Here is a 13,934-nt window from a genome sequence, read left to right on the forward strand (position 1 = left end):
AGACTCAAGTACAGAATTCTATACATGGAGAAAAAGTGCAACATATACAAAAAAATAAAACTCAGTGAAATAGAGTCTAATGCTAAATGTACTTAGAAAAGTACAGTGAAAATGTGTTCCTCAGGGAACTGAAAAATAACATTGCAATTTTCTTTTAAAAAGTGTGCTTAAATTATGAACACTTAACTTCCTTCCCACTAACTTCAAATCTAAGATTGAGGACTATAAGGGGACTATACCTGGAATTTTATTCTTATGTAATAATTTTAGAGGTCATTCTGGATTGTATTTGTGTTGCATCTAATAAATGCATAATTCCAACTCCTATCAATTCAAGTGATGAAAATAATGAGTAAATAAGAAAACTCAGTGATATTTAACCACATATGTATATTGTATTACATATGTAATCTATGCATATACTTTAGAATCAGTTGAATCTCTTAATTTTATTAAATCTTAATATGTTACTAAATAGCTTAATGTTCTTCTCAGTAAAAAGCATACAGCCACACATTTTTGAAGCAACTAAAGGAAAACTCCCGATTTTTTAGTCCTAGGGAATTAGAAATTTGAAAGAAAATAAGCCTCCCTCACACGACTCCTTTCATCACAGTTTTCTGGAGTTACAGTACTTCAAATGTTTGAATAATGAGAGAAAATCAGACCAAACTTACACACTATGCTGTATATTCTTCTCTTAGTACTGGATACTCTTTCTTTTTTGATCAAATTATTCCCTCCTTAAGAAATGTACTCATAAAGCAAGAGTTTGTGGTGTTAAATCTATAATTAACCTGCTGCTGCTAAGTCACTTCAGTCGTGTCCGACTCTGTGCAACCCCATAGACGGCAGCCCACCAGGCTCCCCCGTCCCTGGGATTCTCCAGGCAAGAACACTGGAGTGAGTTGCCATTTCCTTCTCCAATGCATGAAAGTGAAAAGTGAAAGTAAAGTCACTCAGTCGTGTCCAACTCTTAGCAACTCCATGGACTGCAGCCTACCAGGCTCCTCTGTCCATGGGATTTTCCAGGCAAGAGTACTGGAGTGGGGTGCCATTGCCAGTTAACCTACATGGATACAAATTGCACTGAGAACTTTAACCCAGATATCTCACAAACAAGAGTGAATAGCCACAGAAAGGATAGGTGGATGGAGAGATAAGCACCTCATTATGCTGATCTCTATATGTGAAGAACAACTTTTTTATTGTTTTAGTAGCAGCAGATGAAATGTACAGGTTTCTTAAAGAGGCGAAGGGGTTCATTGGTGTGTGATCTGATAGTACACTAACAGTAATGCAGCAGACGGTCACTCACCTCTGCCAGAAAGTTTACATTTATGCTAGTCAGTATGACAGAAATTGACGCTGAGTTTTTTCAGTGATCGTGGTATAAGGACATGACCAATTGTTCAGCCAAATGCCTTTTGATCACCTAACTTGATTTCCTTATTAAACACTCCAGATACTTTATCTTAGACCCACAGACCTGTAGAACAACATCTTTGCAGACCTATTCCACTTTATAATATGGAGAGGAAGTCATTTAGGTGAAAAATCATCATAACATCATCATAGGTAAATGACGATTGAATCTCATGAGGAATATAGAGGAAAGAAACCTGGAGGGAGAAGTCAGTAGAACATAACACTGAGAAAAGAAGGAAAGCATGAACACATCCAGAAGGGCATATAAGGGGGATTGTAAGGTAGGGATTTTGATATTTATGCATTTGAGTCTTCTGTCTAGTGTTTCTTAATTTCCTTTGTTATGTTGTGTATGTCTGATCCAAATCTTATTTTTGTAAAATGCCAATAGAGCCTTCAGAATCATTGTAAAAATTAAAATTTCTTCTTTATTATACTCAATAAATTGTTATATATAACCATAGTTGCATTCCCTCCTTATATGTATACTTTTATTACATTGTTATGTATTGTAATATGTGCAGACTCACAATAAAGAACACAAATTACACCATCAAAATTTTATTATGAAAAATCATTTTCTTTACTTTTTTTTTTTACAAGGAGCTTATGTCCCCACCCCTGTGGTTATGGTAGTTAGATATAGGAAAGAAAGATGTAGAAAGCATACTGGACATAAAATGTTGTGCTCTGGTATTATGTGAGATGTGAGCAGTCACAGTGGAGATCCCTAGAAAAATCATCTAGAAAATTTATGAGAACACTGCTTCACCTGTGATTACCTGTTCAATTTGTAGCTCTTAAGAGAAATGAACCAGTTATCTGGGTGCTTGTCAGCCCAACTACTATGATCTCACAATGGCAGATAAGTATTCCTTTTCTAGAAAGACATCAAAAATGGTCCAGGGAAGTTAATTTGTAGTAATACAAAGGGCAGGCATGGTTTTTTGCTTAAAAGTTGTGAAGAATGTATCAGACTGTCTTTTTTAATCGTCATGTTTTAAATTCTGTGAAAGCATTTTACCCTATAATGTGCTCAAGATACATCTTTATCCATAAAGACAGATATTGAATTGGAATGAATATAAATGAGTAGGGTAAGGCGAAGGTAAAATTTCAAGTATATTCAAGTCCGTAGACATTTATAAATGATATTAAATTTCTTTAAGATGGGATGCTGAAGCTATGATCTAATAACTCTAGAAAAATAACAGCTAGATATTTCTCTTTAGCTAAAGCTTTCAGTCAGACCAATGATCACATAGCTTTTTTGAATTTTACGATTTCTAAACATTCATTTCAAGTGATACAGAGCTTAACAATTGTGATATAGAGATTAGCAACAGTGATATAGAGATTAACATTCATACCAAGTGAAATATAGCATTTTACATCTTTGAGTGTCTTTGAAAGGCAATGCCTTGTTTGACCTCTCTATCTCAAAAAAAAAAAAAAAAAAGAATCCTTTGCAGTAGGTGAGATGAATATTATTATGGTCGCGTTACCTGCTTATTTTTGTTAAGTAAATATATCCCATACAGTTTATAGCCAAGTACAAAGCCCATTCTCTGATTCTTTGTTTGCCTGTTCTAATAAACCAAAAATATTAATTATGTTAAGAGAAACTTACTAAAGATTTTCTTTGGCCATTTGACCTCTTATGCAAAGTAAATGTTGAGAAAGATAATCATGTTTTGAAGGAAAATGGTTTTGAGATATAAAATGATATATCAATGAAATAAAATCAGTTGTGCTTGAGAACTGACATTTGATTAAATTTTAGTTAAATAAAAACTAACCTTAATATGTATCAACTATTTTTATTTTTTGTGCTCATTGATTTTTTTTAAATACTGTTATATAGTTGAAAAATTCCTATAATTTCTCCTCAGTAATAGTTATTTGAGAGTAATGGGGAGGCTGTGTTATTAGTTTACCCATGTTAAGTTTTCCTGTATCTTTTCCTCCCTGCTAGGAAAAGGAAGATGACAAATCAGACACTTCAAGCTCTCAGCAGCCGAAAAGCCCACAAGGTCTTAGTGACACAGGATATTCTTCTGATGGAATATCAAGTTCACTTGGTGAAATTCCAAGTCTTATTCCCAGTGACGAAAAGGATTTGCTCAAGGGACTCAAAAAGGACTCCTTTTCACAAGAAAGCAGCCCTTCCAGCCCCTCAGATTTGGCTAAGTTAGAAAGTACAGTCCTATCTATTTTAGAAGCTCAGGCAAGTACACTTGTTGAAGAAAAGTCAGAAAAGAAAACACAGCCCCATGAGGTTTCTCCTGAGCAGCCTAAGGACCAGCAGAAAACTCAGAGTTTAGTAGAAAAACTGGAATCTACAGTTTCAGAGGAGGAGACCAAAGAGAGTCAAGAAGAAGGAGACACTTTTAAAAAAGAGAGCCAACAAGACATTCCTTCCCGAAAGGACCAAGAAAAGCCTGAATTTGTTGATGAGTTGGCTACAAGGAGACAGCCTTATGATTCAATTGAAGACAGTAGTGAAAGCGAAAACTCACCTGTTCCGCCAAGAAAAGGGAGGACTAGTGTTGGATCATCAAGCAGTGATGAGTATAAACAGGAAGACAGCCAAGGATCAGGTGAAGACGAGGACTTCATTCGAAAGCAAATCATAGAAATGAGTGCTGATGAAGATGCTTCAGATTCTGAAGATGATGAGTTCATCAGGAACCAGCTCAAAGAGATTAGCAGTAGCATAGAAAGCCAGAGGAAGGAAGAAACCAGGGGGAAGGGGAAAGGAACAGCAGGGAAACACAGGCGACTGACACGAAAAAGTAGTGCAAGCTTTGATGACGATGCAGGAAGACGGCATTCCTGGCATGATGAAGATGATGAGACCTTTGATGAAAGTCCTGAGCTTAAATACCGAGAAACTAAAAGTCAGGAGAGTGAAGAACTTGTAGTTGCCGGAGGAGGAGGAGGACTCCGTCGATTTAAAACAATTGAACTCAACAGCACGATAGCCGATAAATATTCTGCAGAGTCGTCACAGAAAAAAACAGCTTTGTATTTTGATGATGAGCCAGAATTAGAAATGGAAAGCCTGACAGACTCTCCAGAAGATCGATCAAGGGGGGAAGGATCTTCTAGTCTTCATGCTTCCAGCTTCACTCCTGGCACATCCCCTACATCCGTTTCTTCTCTTGATGAAGACAGTGATAGTAGTCCAAGTCACAAAAAGGGAGAGAGCAAACAACAACGCAAAGCTCGACATAGATCACATGGCCCTCTTTTACCTACCATTGAAGATTCTTCAGAGGAAGAAGAATTGAGAGAGGAAGAAGAGTTATTGAAGGAGCAAGAAAAGCAACGGGAATTAGAACAGCAGCAAAGAAAGAGTTCTAGTAAGAAATCAAAGAAAGACAAAGATGAACTTCGAGCTCAGAGAAGGAGGGAAAGACCAAAGACACCACCCAGTAATCTCTCTCCCATCGAAGATGCATCTCCAACAGAAGAATTACGTCAGGCTGCAGAAATGGAGGAGCTCCATCGATCTTCGTGTTCTGAGTATTCACCTAGCATAGAGTCAGACCCAGAAGGCTTTGAAATAAGCCCAGAAAAAATAATCGAAGTACAAAAAGTTTATAAATTGCCCACAGCTGTGTCTTTATACTCACCGACAGATGAGCAATCTATTATGCAGAAAGAAGGTGGCCAAAAGGCATTAAAAAGTGCTGAGGAGATATATGAAGAAATGATGCATAAAAGCCAGAAATATAAAGCTTTTCCAGCTGCAAATGAACGAGACGAAATGTTTGAAAAAGAGCCTTTGTATGGTGGGATGCTAATAGAAGATTATATTTATGAATCTTTAGTAGAAGACACATACAATGGTTCACTCGACAGCAGTCTGCTCGCAAGGCAAGAAGAAGAAAATGGGTTTTTGCAGCAGACAAGGAGAGAGCAAAAAATGAGACTTCCGGAACAGATTTATGAAGATCCCATGCAGAAAATTACAGACCTCCAGAAAGAGTTTTATGAGTTAGAAAATTTACATGCTGTTTTGCCTCAAGAAGACATAGTTTCAAGTTCTTTTATCATCCCAGAAAGTCATGAGATTGTCGATCTGGGTAGTATGGTAACCTCTACCAGTGAAGAAAAAAAATTATTAGATGCTGATGCTGCCTATGAAGAACTCATGAAAAGACAACAGATGCAGTTAACACCTGGATCTAGTCCAACCCAGCCCCTCATCAGGGACGATCTGACAGAGTCCACTGTGGACTTTGATAGGGTACCTGATGCGTCTTTGACATCAAGTGTTCTCTCAGGAGCATCTCTTACAGATTCAACCAGCAGCACAACACTCTCTATCCCAGACGTTAAAATAACCCAGCATTTTTCAGCAGAAGAAATTGAGGATGAGTATGTGACTGATTATACAAGAGAAATTCAAGAGATAATTGCTCATGAATCACTGATTTTGACCTACTCTGAACCTTCAGAAAGTGCTACATCAGTCCCACCCTCTGACACACCGTCTCTCACATCATCTGTTTCTTCAGTTTGTACCACAGATAGCTCCTCACCCATTACTACCCTGGATAGCATGACCACAGTTTATACTGAGCCAGTGGACATTGTAGCTAAATTTGAAGATGCTGAGGATATTTCTTCATCAACATATTTCCCAGGCAGCATTATAGACTATCCAGAAGACATAAATATACCTTTAGATCAGACAACCATACAGGATGGTAGAACTGGTACAGATCACGTTGTGATTTCCTTATCTGGTAGAGAACCTGCTCCCGTAGAATCTGTAGGAACGAAACTCGAGGGGCTAATTGCTGACACTGTTTCTACTGACTCATCTATATCTGAAAAAGATGCAGCGAAGAAGGCCAGAACGGAAACAGGGGATGGACTTATTCTGGAAGTTTTGGAAGCTTATAGAGATACTAGGAAGGAGTCTGAGGCTGAACTGACAGAAATTAGCTTACCTGACACTGTGTTTGATCAGACACCTTCTTCTGTAAAAACTCTTCCAATGAAGGAGCAGGTGTCAACGACATGCTTTTTACCTGAAGAGGTTTTGGGTCAAGCAAAACCTGCATCTCAGCTACCATCTGGCACTCCTCCCATTTTCTCTCTTCCAACTAAAACTCGTCCATTCCTTCGAAGTTCTTCTTTGGACATATCAGCCCAACCCCCTCCCCCTCCTCCTCCCCCTCCTCCCCCTCCTCCGCCTCCCCCTCCTCCTCCTCCTCCTCCACCCCTTCCTCCACCAACCTCACCTAAACCAACCATTCACCCTAAAAAAAAATTAGCGGTTACAGCTCCAGTGACTGCAACTACTGCAGCTACATCTCTAGTAGATTCTGTTACTACAGTGGAAACCACATCTGCTCCCAGAAGTAATGGGTTACCTATGACAAAAGTATATACCACTGCACCTCCTCCTGTTCCTCCTAAGCCATCTTTAATTCCATCTGGACTTGTATTTACACATAAACCCGAGCCAAGCAAACCTCCACTTGCTCCTAAACCAGCAGTTCCTCAGCCTCCAGTCACGACCCCAAAACTAACAGATACATACCCCAAACCAACAGGTCTACCTTTAACTACAAGTATGACATTAAATTTAGTGACATCAGCAGACTATAAATTGCCTTCCCCTACCTCTCCACTTTCCCCTCACTCTAACAAGTCCTCGCCAAGATTTTCCAAGTCTCTTATGGAAACTTATGTGGTTATCACATTGCCATCTGAACCTGGCACTCCAACAGATTCTTCACCTAGTCAAGCTATTACCAGTTGGCCTTTGGGATCACCCCCCAAAGATCTGATTTCCACTGAACCAGTATTTTCTGTAGTTCCTCCAATGACAGCTGCGGAAATATCAACTTCTTCACAAGAGAGCCTGTACATCTCCAGAGCTTTGGAGACATTTGCTGCTATCCCAGTCACAACACTATCTTCATTTCAAGCAACTTCAGCTTCAGTTACACAGTTTCACCCAACTGAAGTTTCCAAGGCTGAGGTTCCAGCAGCAAGAAGTACAGTCCCTAGTGTTGGTCTCAGCAGTGTCTCTATATCCTTTCCTCCAGAGCCTCTTGCTCTAGATCACCTCCGTTCAGAGAAGCAGCAGCATAAAGAAGGTGTCCAGTTGCAGCTTGTTGCTGATGCCATTGATCTGCGTACAGTACCCAAAGTAGATGTTAAAGTAACTGAAAAATGTATGGATCTTTCTGCCTCTGCAGTGGATGTGAAGAGGCAGACCACAGCAAGTGAAATGTATGGGAGACAAATTAGTGCTGTCCAACCCTCAATTATAAATCTGAGCGCAACTTCATCAGGAGTGACTCCTATATCCCTGGTTACAGAGACAGTGACTGTTGTTACATGCACAGCTACTGCAAGTTACACCACAGGCACAGAAAGCCTAGTGGGTCTAGAACTTGCAACAGCAGCACCACTCCAGCTTACTACATCAAAGCATGTGGAGCCACTATACAGAGTACCAAGTGGCCAGACCTTTCCTACAATTAGGGAGGAAGCACCAATAAACTTATCTTTAAGTACTTCTGCACACCCAGTGACATCAGCTCCTACGAAATCTGTTACTGCACCTCCTGTTGGTGTCACAAATGGATGGACTGACAGCTCCACATCTCAGAGCATCACTGATGGGGAAGTAGTGGATCTCAGTACCTCCAAAACTCACAGAACTGTTGTAACAATGGATGAAGCTTCTTCAAATGTGGTGACTAAAATAATAGAAGATGATGAAAAACCTGTTGATCTGACTGCAGGAAGAAGAGCCGTGTGCTGTGATGTGGTTTATAAGTTACCCTTTGGAAGAAGCTGCACAGCACAGCAGCCTGCAACCACTCTTCCTGAAGATCGTTTTGGTTATAGGGATGATCACTATCAATATGATCGATCAGGGCCATATGGTTATAGAGGGATTGGGGGAATGAAACCTTCCATGTCTGACACTAATTTAGCAGAGGCTGGACATTTTTTCTATAAAAGTAAGAACGCTTTTGATTATTCTGGAGGAACTGATACAGCAGTAGATCTTACTTCAGGGAGAATTACTACAGGTCAGTATGATGTAGCAACAGACCTTTCTTTGAAATATCATGGTGTTCCTCATCTCATTTCAGGATGACAATGTGGTCTTATTTCCAATTTTGTTATTTTTTATCTTTCTTTGGATGTTTTGGCAATATATTTTGGAGTACATGTTCATTTCTGTTTCTCCACTTTTTTTTTTTTTAAATTTGTTCCACCCAAAGTCGCCTGCATGTGCCTGCATGTTCAACGTTGCTTTTATTCTGCACCTGAGTAGGTTAATAACCTGTGGATTTGCATGCAGTCCTGTTCATTATGTTCTTCAAGACTGAGAGGGCTTTCCAATCCCCAAAACATCGTTCATTCTAGGAACTGGACTATAACTCTCCCCTGTATTTCAGGTGAGGTAATGGATTATTCAAGCAAGACTACAGGTCCATATCCAGAAACTCGACAAGTCATTTCAGGAGTTGGGATTAGTATCCCGCAGTATTCCACAGCAAGAATGACTCCACCTCCAGGACCCCAGTATGGTGTGGGGAGTGTTTTGAGGTCGTCTAATGGGGTTGTCTATTCTTCAGTAGCAACTCCAGTTCCTTCCACGTTTGCTATCACCACACAGCCTGGCTCCATCTTCAGCACCACCATGAGGGATTTGTCTGGTGTGCACACAAATGACGCTGTGACTTCCTTGTCCGCCCTGCACCAAAGCCAGCCCATGCCTAGATCCTATTTCCTAACAACTGGTGCATCTGAAACAGACATTGAAGTCACTGGTATTGATATCAGCGCCAGTTTGCAGACTATCACTATGGAGACTCTCACAGCTGAGAAGATAGACTCGGTTCCCACCCTGACCACAGCGTCTGAAGTATTTTCTGAAGTGGTGGGAGAGGAAAGTGCGCTTTTAATCATCCCCGAGGAAGATAAGCAACAACAGCAGCTAGACTTGGAGCGTGAGCTCTTGGAACTGGAAAAGATCAAGCAACAGCGTTTTGCTGAGGAGTTGGAGTGGGAACGGCAGGAGATTCAAAGGTTCCGAGAACAGGAAAAGATCATGGTTCAAAAGAAGCTGGAGGAGCTGCAGTCGATGAAGCAGCACCTCCTCTATCAGCAAGAAGAGGAGCGGCAAGCCCAGTTCATGATGAGGCAGGAGACGCTAGCACAGCAACAGCTGCAGCTGGAACAGATCCAGCAGCTGCAGCAACAGCTTCACCAGCAGCTGGAGGAGCAGAAGATTCGCCAGGTCTACCAGTATAACTATGACCCTTCTGGAACTGCCTCTCCACAGAGCACTGCAGAGCAGGCCATCCTGGAAGGTCAGTATGTTGCCCCAGAAGGTGGTCAGTTCTGGGCAACCGAAGATGCAACCACCACAGCCTCAGCTGTGGTGGCGATTGAAATACCACAGAGCCAGGGATGGTACACGGTTCAGTCTGATGGGGTGACTCAGTACATTGCCCCACCTGGCATTCTGAGTACTGTTTCAGAAATACCTCTGACAGATGTAATTGTCAAAGAGGAGAAACAGCCCAAGAAGAGAAGTTCTGGAGCTAAAGTCCGTGGCCAGTACGACGAGATGGGGGAAAATCTGGCAGATGACCCCCGCTGCTTTAAAAAGATAGTGGACAGCGGGGTACAGACTGACGATGAAGATTCAGCAGATCGGAGTTATGTGAGTAGGCGAAGGAGAACTAAAAAGAGTGTCGATACAAGTGTCCAAACGGATGACGAAGATCAGGATGAATGGGACGTGCCTGCTAGATCTAGGAGGAAAGCTCGCGTAGGGAAATATGGTGACAGCCCTGCAGAGGCGGACAAGGCCAAACCCCCTTCCAAAGTCTCCAGCATAGCCGTTCAAACAGTAGCAGAGATATCTGTGCAAACTGAACCAGTTGGAACCATAAGAACACCTTCGATACGGGCACGCGTGGATGCCAAGGTAGAAATAATTAAACACATTTCAGCACCTGAAAAGACTTACAAAGGGGGCAGTTTAGGATGTCAAACAGAAGCAGATTCAGACACACAAAGTCCTCAATATCTGAGTGCCACCTCTCCACCCAAAGACAAGAAACGCCCAACACCTTTAGAAATTGGTTATTCATCTCACCTCCGAGCAGATTCCACACTACAGCTGGCTCCTTCCCCACCCAAATCTCCAAAAGTCCTTTATTCTCCCATCTCACCACTTTCACCAGGCAAAGCCTTAGAATCAGCCTTTGTACCTTATGAGAAACCCCTCCCTGATGATATAAGTCCACAAAAAGTACTGCATCCAGATATGGCTAAAGTTCCCCCAGCAAGTCCTAAGACAGCCAAGATGATGCAGCGCTCCATGTCTGACCCCAAGCCTCTGAGTCCAACAGCAGACGAAAGTTCCAGGGCTCCTTTTCAGTATACCGAGGGCTACACGGTAAGAGTGCTTCTTTTCAGTTAGAAGACAATGGCTGAGTTGATGTTAACTGTGTGTTTGCAGACTTTAGGAAGCTGTGACACTCCTGGTGCCTGATTCTAAATTTCAGTGAGGACTATTTCATTAGAAAATTTGGGGGAGGGGGAAGCAGAAAATTATACATCCATGTAGAAATAGAAAAAAAAAAGGCAAAAGGAGAAAAATGCATATTATTTTGTGATTAATGAGATTGAACGTTTTGTTCTAATCTTGAAATCTCCCAAGTGTCAATTGTAGGCTGATTTCGGTGAATATAACTAATATTCACATATGGTAGAATAAGTATTGAATAAATAGATAAGGCAAAGGATGACCAAAAATTTAAACCCATGGATACTGGAATTCTTAGTGGGAGGATTCTTGAAGATCATTTAATCAATCTATTCTTCCTTCTGCCAGAATGTTAATCTTTGCTGCTCAAAATAAAGCATTTCTAGGGCATAAAGTATAATTTAATCTTCATAGTTCATCCATGCTTATTTTGTTTCTGGCAATTTTCCGAATCTAATGTCAGGTAAGCCTTAATCTTAGTGCTTACAGAAGAAAAAAATTAATTTTTATGTTTCTTCAAATAGATTTAATTAATAATTATTTAAGTTTAATAATTTGAGTTTATTTAAAATATGCTTCAAAGTGAAAGGAACTTATATAGGAATGTTGGACATATTTATGAAGATCTCTATAACTGGGAATAAGGAATGTTAATAATCAGGTGAAAAAGCAAGCTATCTACTTCAAGAAAACCTAATATATATCATTAGAAAGTTATTAATAAAGTAATAGTTCTATTTAAAACAAGATTTATGTTTATATCCCCTAATTACACTGATTTCTAAACTCTAGATCTTAAAACCCTGAAGCTTTTAAATAGGTTTTTCTGAGAAATTATTGCGACTGACCCAAATGTGTCTAACACTGGCTGTGGGCTGAAAAGTGTGCCATTATATGTAACTGTAAGCCAGTTTTTAGGTGTATAGTAATATTAATAGTCATACTAATAAATTAAAATCCTTATCTAAGTGTTCCAGTTTTGTAGGGGCATTTTGTTATTATGTACTTTCTCAAAAAGAGTGTATAAACTGTCTTCATGGGGGGGATAGAGGTCATAATTTGTTTTGTTTTTTTATTTACTTATCATAACTCATCAGGGAACCACTGCTACATTGAGATTTCATTCAGTTTCCATGTGTGGCTTTGTTTCTAGAATTAAATATATTGAGAGAAATATTTTTAACTTAGTTGTAATGTATAGGTATTTATTTTTACAGCAGTGACCTATGAATTCACCTAAAGAGTTATCTAGAAATCTTTGAAAATATATTTTTTAGCAGTATTTTAAAGTTATACTCAAGACTTCTGTCCCAGAAAGAACAGCCTTCTCCACGCGGTATATTGACCATTAATTTAACATTTCACCCTATACTCTTAATTCAAATGAACCCAGGTATAGAAGAGATTGAAGGTGTCAATATTTTTCCTCACAGTATTCTCTTGGGTTTTAGAAGTGTGAAATGAAAGATACAATGGGTTGTATGTATTGTATTATTGATTATAATGGTGATATTATTTAACTATCTAATCCTAGAAGAAGTTGGATAGAATTACCAAATAATACTCTGAGCCTGAAAAATCCTAAGTGTATTGAACTTTGGAACACAATCCAGTAGTTCCTTTTTCTAAGTGGTCACACTCAGTGCAGGCTTCAATATGGAGTGCTGCTGCTGCTGCTAAGTCACTTCAGTCATGTCCGACTCTGTGCCACCCCATAGACGGCAGCCCACCAGGCTCCCCCTTCCCTGGGATTCTCCAGGCAAGAACACTGGAGTGTGTTGCCATTTCCTTCTCCAACGCATGAAAGTGAAAAGTGAAAGGGAAGTCGCTCAGTCGTGTCCAGTTCTTTGTGACCCCATGGACTGCAGCCCACCGGCTCCTCCGTCCATGGGATTTTCCAGGCAAGAGTACTGGAGTGGGGTGCCATTGCCTTCTCCAATATGGAATAATTGTATACAAACTCAAAAATACTGTTTTGTTGCATGCGTAAGGTAGACCATTTTATATACAGGCAGTGTTCTTAGCGCTTTAGATACTCTGATTTAAGATGGGAATTTTATAACTTATTTCTTAGAAAATTTCTAAACATTCCTTGTGTTCATTTTAAACTAAAACCAGTCTCTCAATTATAAACACAAATTACTAAATATTCATTGTACTGAAAAGAATAATCCAAGTGATATTCATGGTGATACAAGTTTGTTTAGCTCAGTAATTTCCATACTGTTAATTTTCTCAAACCAATAAAATTGAAAAAAATTAAAACATCCAATCAACATTGAGACAATATAGTAACACATATAATTCAGCATGAAAGATCAGTTTTATATGGCATGACATTCTGTAGTCAGTTCTCTTCTTGGAAGTACCAGGGAATGTTTCAAGGGAGGAAGTTCTCAAACAGGAAGGTGAGATCTCTGTTGGACCATGAAGAGCAAAATGGAAGTCATTCTGGAGGAAACAGATATACAAGGGTTCAGACTGATGAACAGACAGAAAACAAAGAGGAGGAGAAAAGGATTTACTATAAATGAAAGATAAGGAAGAGATAGGTGCCGGGGATCTAATTTGCTGAGTTCAGGTTTTGTTTTACTTCCTTTGCTTGTGGGGAGCCTAACCCAAGCCACCATCATTTTTTATTTACACTATGGCCTAGGCCCTGGACTCCTCCACTCTTGCCTTCCTTACTGCTGCTGCTGCTGAGTCGCTTCAGTCGTGTCCGACTCTGTGCGACCCCATAGACGGCAGCCCACCAGGCTCCCCCATCCCTGGGATTCTCCGGGCAAGAGCACTGGAGTGGGCTGCCATTTCCAGTGCTCCAACCACTGACCTTGCTGGTCTTTGAGTAGGCCTCATCCCCACCCAGGGAGCCTGTTTGGAGCTCTCTCTCCCCAGATGGTTGTCTGATTCACTCCTGCGTACAGATTTCTGGTTAAATTTCACTTCCACAGAAAAGCTG

General features: G+C 40.2%; 1 protein-coding gene across 1 annotated transcript in view; it reads left to right on the plus strand.

Annotated features, from left to right (window-relative positions):
* Positions 1–13,934, plus strand: part of PCLO (piccolo presynaptic cytomatrix protein) — a 367,053-nt gene that overhangs the window by 191,177 nt on the left and 161,942 nt on the right. Inside the window, exons 5-6 of the mRNA XM_052638816.1 lie at positions 3,404–8,498; positions 8,871–10,885. Coding sequence (XP_052494776.1) covers positions 3,404–8,498; positions 8,871–10,885 — 7,110 coding nt within the window. The remainder of the gene's footprint in view (positions 1–3,403; positions 8,499–8,870; positions 10,886–13,934) is intronic.

This window comes from Budorcas taxicolor, chromosome 4, assembly GCF_023091745.1.
Source record: "Budorcas taxicolor isolate Tak-1 chromosome 4, Takin1.1, whole genome shotgun sequence".
Lineage (NCBI taxonomy): Eukaryota > Metazoa > Chordata > Mammalia > Artiodactyla > Bovidae > Budorcas > Budorcas taxicolor.